This window comes from Stegostoma tigrinum, chromosome 7 (assembly GCF_030684315.1).
Source record: "Stegostoma tigrinum isolate sSteTig4 chromosome 7, sSteTig4.hap1, whole genome shotgun sequence".
In the NCBI taxonomy this organism is placed as follows: Eukaryota; Metazoa; Chordata; class Chondrichthyes; order Orectolobiformes; family Stegostomatidae; genus Stegostoma; species Stegostoma tigrinum.
In genome coordinates, this window is record NC_081360.1 from 2,613,352 (window position 1) to 2,620,231 (window position 6,880).

General features: G+C 43.8%; 1 protein-coding gene across 1 annotated transcript; it reads left to right on the top strand.

Annotated features, from left to right (window-relative positions):
• The first annotated feature begins 542 nt into the window (after positions 1-542).
• Positions 543-5,528, top strand: LOC125453933 (zinc finger protein 239-like). The gene is made up of 2 exons (XM_048534097.2): positions 543-746; positions 3,005-5,528. The coding sequence occupies exon 2, from the start codon at positions 3,330-3,332 to the stop codon at positions 4,323-4,325; it is 996 nt and encodes a 331-aa protein (XP_048390054.2). The 5' UTR covers positions 543-746; positions 3,005-3,329; the 3' UTR covers positions 4,326-5,528.
• Positions 5,529-6,880: the final 1,352 nt, after the last annotated feature.

Genomic DNA, 6,880 nt, shown 5'->3' on the forward strand with positions numbered 1-6,880 from the left:
CTGCAAAAAGCTCTGTCCTGGGTTCTGTGAGACGCTAAGACTCAGTCATTGAGGTCACATTCGGCTTCCGAAAGGCGCACCCCGCAAAAGAAAAGTCTGCTTCCGAGGTGCGGCCTTTTGGCGTTTGCGCAGTAATGCTCTGGTGATGGATTAAGGCAGCAATTAATGCCATTTGGTCTTGCCATTTCACCATTGGCAGTAACTTTCCTCACGATAAATGAAGACCAGACGATGGACAGACGTTTCTTTCTCGGATCCTCAACGGTAAAAAAATACAAAATCCAAGACAGCCAGATGTACAGAGCATGTGAGGCAGTATCTGGTTAGAGAAAATACAGTGAATCATTTGAGTCCAGTTACCTTTCAGCAAATTTTATATATCTATTCGTTTTTAATTTTATACTTTGATCTCTCTGTGATCGCGCATTCTGGTGATGCAATGGCGTATGTTTTACCCAGAATGCCCTGCGAAGGCGACAATGTCTGATTCACATTGAAGGAGTAAATGCGCAGCTGCAATACCGGGTCACGGTTGCGAACATGAGCGCCTGCAGGCTGACGAGAACATGGTGTCGTGAGCATGCGTACTGATGGTCCGGAAGCAGGAAGGGAGACTGTTGTTCTTCTCCTGGGCAGACAGTGATGGCTCCTGGAAACTCCTTTCGCAGGGGTGAAAGGAAGGAGTAGGGGACCATTTCCAGACAGGAAACCTTTTCTTCGAGGAATGTTTTACTGGAGCCATGTGGGTGAGTCTTTCTAATCCCTGTCTTACTCTCCTGATGTCAGTGGAACGTAGTTCGCTGCGAACGTTAGGCTGCACTCCTTTCTTCCTCCTTTCTTTTATTTCCCATCCTAAATTGTGTCAGCCTGAGCTCAAAGCTTCAGACCCTTGAGGTTCGATATTATCTCGAGTGAGACTGTTGGGCACTGGCTCAGCTCCTTGGATTCAGAGATGCAGAGCTGGGGAAGATTATAGAGATAGCCATTTACCTGACTACGATGGAGAACTGGCGTTTTAAAATTGAGCTGCTGCTCAATATCAGAAGCCTATGTGGGTCAGCAGACACTGAAATCATAGGTTAACTGGACTTGGTGTGAGGGAGGCTATAGCCAGCAGTGACCTGGAATCAAACAATATCATTGGACCTGAAACACTGACTCTGCTTTCTCTCCATAGATGCTGCCAGACCTGTTGAGGTTCTCCGTCAATTTTTGTTTTTGTTTTTGTTTCAGATTTCCAGCATCTGCAGTCATTTGTTTCTTCTTTGATTAGTAATCTGGGTGATCTGAGATTGATGGAGAATAGACTGAGCGCTGACAAGTACATAATGTAATTTTCAGAAGATGCGCTAAGGTGGGATAGAGCCAGACACTATTCCTGAGGATGTAATGACATGGTCATACTGATAGTGTAGACATGTAGTTGGAAGCTACATTTTGGAGGCAAATTATTCACCAAGCTTTCAAGGAGCCTGGTTTAGTCTTGCACTTTTGGCAGGAAGAGGTGGCTGGAGAGTAGTGTTAACAACAGAGGTTGAAGACACTGGCTTGAATGACTTTATTTATTTATTTAATTAATTATTTAATGTGCAAAATTTCTAAGTATCTAGAATTCAAGGTTGGAAAAGTCAAGACAGTGTAAACATAGGGAGAAACTTCAGGACAATGATATTTCCATGAAGCTGCATTTTGTTTCATGATTATAGATTTGGCAGGTTCTGTCAAGCATCTTCTTGTGTTAATGACACCTAAAATGTCCACCCTTTTCTCCCTGTCTCCTCGCTCTCAGTCTCTATCACGCTGTCTTTCCTGTTTCGGGTCCCGAGTCATCCATAAGCCCAAGCCAGGAAGAGGGGTTCCTTCACTAAAGGAGATTGTTGAACCAGTGACAATCCATCCATATCCATGCCCATTAATTCCTAGTTTTGACCCCACAACCTGCCTTTGTGATTTTGTGGCTTCTCACTCCCTCCCATTTTTTATTGACCAGTTACATAAGATACTGGATTGGCATAATTTGCAGACAGAAGTTTCAACCATGCATGACGTCACATCAAAATTGAAGAGTAACCCAATTTCTCAGAACCCAAACACCACCTTGAATTATGAACATGAAAGGCTATAGCACATTCACAGTAGAAAGTGTACACGTGCTGTGTGTATGGGTCAGGTTTCAAGCAATCATCTGGCATGTCCATGCACAAGCGCAGGCACATTAGGGAGAACATGTGGAATGTGGGGATAGTGGGAAAGAATTCAATTCCCACCAAACCAGAATTTTATCTGTATATTCACACGAGGCGAGGCTACTCACCTGTTCCCAATGTCGGAAAGGATTCACTCACTCATTTCGTCTGCTGAGATATAAGTGAAATCACACCGTGGAAGTTCTGAGGTCCAAATGTCCCATGAATGTGTTCACACTTATCAGAGACCATTCAGGTGTTCCCACTGTGGGACTGGCAATCAGATAAACTCACTCGCTTGTATTGATGAGAGTCCATTCCGCTGCTGGGCATGTGGACAGGGAATTTAGTCAGACATCCACTCTGCTCAGACACCAAAAAATTCACAAGTAACTGCAGCGAATGGATTTTTCAGTTAATCACATCCGGGCTGACCCACGGTCATTGTGTTCTATTTGTACTGGTGTTCATTCAGTCCAATCCAGTCACAGATGCTGATATTTTGGATGAAAGTAGAATACAGTCACTTTACGTTTGTGTTTTTAATTTCTCTTACACAGGATCACTCATTTTCAAGGGCAGGCACCCTCCATTTTCTGCTTATCCCTCCCCTCCAACAGCTGGAGAATTGAAGCCAGCCGTAGTGGAGGGAGGGTGAAAACTGGGGGAAGAGAAAAGAAATGCTGGAATTGAGTTTGAATTTCGACCCAGGGAGAAGTTGTGGGCAGGGATTTACAGCTTTGGCAGAACGAGCGAAGAAAAACTGTTGTGTAGTAACTAGAATTGTGTCCTGAGTTTGTTTTGTGCCTCTTTTCTAGGGTATAAAGGAAGATCCACACAAAGTGAACCAAACAAAACTTCTCATCAAGGTATGAAATATTTACTGGATTCAACATGAGCTGAACTTCATTGGCCTTTGAATGTATTTGGGAGAAGTTGTTTGTGGAAGATTTCAAACATCTGTATGGCTGAGAACAAAACTCACACCTGCCCAAATGGTGTGTTCTAGCCTCCTGACATTGGAAAGAGCTTTTCAGCCTGAAAAGAAATCACACCATTCCCAGTGGGGAGAAACCACACTTGTGTTCCGTGTGTGGTCCAGGCTTCAATTATTCATCCAAACTGGAGAAACACAGGGATACCATGGAGAAACCGTGGAAATGTGAGGACTGTGGGAAAGGATTCAGTTATCCATCCCGGCTGGAGCGCCATCGGCGCAGCCACATTGGGGATGACACCATGGAGAAACCATGGAAATGTGAGGATTGTGGGAAAGGATTTTATTATCCATACCAGCTGGAAAATCATCGCCACAGTCACTCAGGGGAAAAGCCGTTCATCTGTTCAGAATGTGGCAAGGGATTCACTGTGTCCTCCCACCTGCTGTTACACCATCGAGTTCACACCGAGGAAAGGCCTTTCAGCTGCACTCACTGTGGAAAGAGGTTTTCGTGTTCGTCCAACCTCATTGTACACCAGCGAGTGCACACTGGGGAAAAACCATTCAGCTGCTTGGAATGTGGGAAGGGATTCAGCCAGTTGTCGGGTCTCCAGTCACACCAGCGAACTCATACTGGGGAGAGGCCATTCACCTGCTCTGTGTGTGGGAAGGCATTTGCTCTGTCTTCCAACCTGCTGTCACATCAGAGAGTTCACACTGAGGAGAGGCCATTCACCTGCACATCCTGTGGGAAAAGGTTCAGGTCGTCATCCAACCTCAGTGCACACCAGCGAGTTCACACTGGGGAGAGGCTGTTCACCTGCTCTGTGTGTGGGAAGGAATTGACTAATTCATCCAGCCTGCGGTCACACCAGCGAATTCACAGCGAGGAGAAGCCATTCAGCTGCACTCACTGTGGAAAGAGATTCAGGCAGTCATCCACCCTCACTGCACACCGACGCACTCACACTGGAGAGAGACCATTCACCTGCCCTGAGTGTGGGAAGGGATTCACTCAGTCTGGCAGCCTGCATTTACATGAACTGTCTCACACTGGAGAGAAGCCGTTTCCCTGCTCCGTGTGTGGGAAGGGATACACTCGGTCATCCCATCTGCTGACACATCAACAAGTTCACGTGCTAGTACAGGGTTTGGATTCTGCTGTGACTGCTGCTGTTAATCACACCCAGGATGATTGATAGCCTGATAACAGATGGTTTGTTAACATCTGTAACTGACTGGAGCTTAATATTCTGGATGTGTCGCTGATTTTTCAGTGTTGCACGGTCTCCTTTTAAAACACCACCTGTGATCTTTCCCCAATTACACCACTGTTCCGAACTTCTGCTTTAACTTTTCATTGGTATAAAATCTACAATTCAGTGTTCAAGACATTCTACTGATATCAAGAAAGTGCTGATTAATTCGTGCTGACAATTCTTACTGACTTACACATTCTTCATAGTGACTCCTTCATTATGGACTGAAATTATCAAGGAACATGAAGCAGCTTACTAAAATATTTTCCAGGCCCATCAATAAATGCTTCATAAATTAACATTGATATTGAAGAAGTTTGGAAGTCGCTGGATTAAATAACTCATGTCACAATTATCAATATTAGGAAAATGTGGAGCTCATAACAAAGACTGGTTTCGGACCTGCTCACCAGAGGTAGCAAATGTCATTGAAGCCAATTCCAAAGCCTTCTCAACATAAACCCAACAACTAGAACACTGAGGTAACAAGGTGTAGAGCTGGGTGAACACAGCAGAACAAGCAGCATCAGAGGAGCAGGAAGGCCAACGTTTCCGGCCTAGACCCTTCTTCAGAAACTAGAACATTATCACTTGGAATGAGCAAAGACAGTCTTGTATACTGCAGGGAGATACAGTACAAATAAACATTGGGTCAATCTAAGCTTTGAAATCCAAACTGCCATCGCGGATTGAAATCTACCTGCAGTGTGCAATACCATCGAGAGAGAACTCTGAAAAACCATCACTGACATTACCCCTGCTTGAAGTCAACAGACAGTGAAGTACGCAGGGAGGCAAATTGACAGAAGCGCCACACGGTTGAATATTACTTTGAGTAGTACTATGAGACAGATATCTCCCAATCTCCATTTGGTACTTCCTTGCAGTTTCCTGTCATGAATGAGTTGAATGCCGATCCCTCCTCAACTGATCTGAAAATGGCCATTTGTTGGATTGAGCGAACATTTGTAATTACACAAAAATGAAATGTTTGTCAAAAGCAATAGTTGGTCTACCCAGGCAGAAACGGGAGAATTTTTAATGGGAAATAAAGAAACAGCAAAGAATCTGTCTTCTTAGAGGAAGATACAAGAACAAAAACAAAGTTGCTGGAAAAGCTCAGCAGGTCTGGCAGCATCTGTGGAGGAGAAAACAGAGTTAACGTTTTGGGTCTGGTGACCCTTCCGCAGAGCACACCGGACCCGAAATGTTAACTGCGTTTTCTCCTCCACAGATGCTGCCAGACCTGCTGAGCTTTTCCAGCAACTTTGTTTTCATTCCTGACTTGCAGCATCCACAGCTCTTTTGGTTTTTATTTGGAATATACAAGAAGTCTCCCAGAAATAATTAATATGGAAAGTTCTAGTATTAGTACAAAGTAGAATTGGAGAAATTAATGGGACTGAAAGTTAAGAAATTGCCAGGACCTTCATTGTCAAATGTTGAAGTGATGGCTCTAGAGATAGTAGATAAATTGGTATTTGTCTATTAAAATGCAGGACATATACATTTAATGTTAAAGTCCTGGCGAGTGTTGCTGAACAAAGAGACTTTGGGGTGCAGGTTTTCTATCCTTAAAATTAGAGTTGCAGGTAGATAGGATAGTGAAGAAGGCAAATTTGATATGCTTTCCTTTGTTGGTCAATGCATTGAGTTTAGGAGTTGAGAGGTCATGTTGCAACTGTAGAGGACATTGATTAGGCTGTTTTTTGAATACTGTGTTCAATTCTGGTCTCCCTGCTGTAGAAAAGATGTGAAACTTGAAAAAGTGCAGAAAAGATTTACACGGGTGTTGCCAAGGATGCAGGGTTTGAGCTAAAGGTAGAGGCTGAATCTGGCTGGGGCTGTTTTCCCTGGAGTGGCGGGTGACCTTTATAGGGGATTATAAAATTGTGACGGACATGGATTGGGTGTCAAGGTCTTTGCCTTGTTCTGGGGATATCCAAAACTTCAGGTCGTAAGTTTAAGGTGAGAGGGAAAAAATTTAAACAGGACCTAAGGAGCAACGTTTTGTCACAGAGGATAGTGCATGCGTGGAATGAGCTGTCAGAGGAAGTAGTAGAGGCTGGTACAATTACAACATTTAAAAGGCATCTGGATGGGTATATGAATAAGAAGGGATTAGAGGGGTATGAGCCAAATGCTGGCAGATGGAGATAGATTAATTTAGGCTATCTGGTCAGCATAGATGAGTTGAACTGAAGGGTCTGTTTCTGTGTTGCACGTCTGTGACTGGATGATTAGTTTGCAAAGGTCCCTGCAAAATGAGAGGTTATAAATGTCCTGCAGTGTTAAAGGAGGGAGGAGAATAAACAGGGAGCTCAGACCTATTAGATCGCTGTGAATTGGTGAAAAATACTAGAGTCTATTTTGAGGGATATGCTTGCTGAATTTTCAAAAATAGTTGTTGGATTAAACAGAGCAGACTGACTTATTAAGGGAAAGTCATGTTTGAGAAACCTGATGTATGTTCTTTAAGGATTTTACCAGCAGAA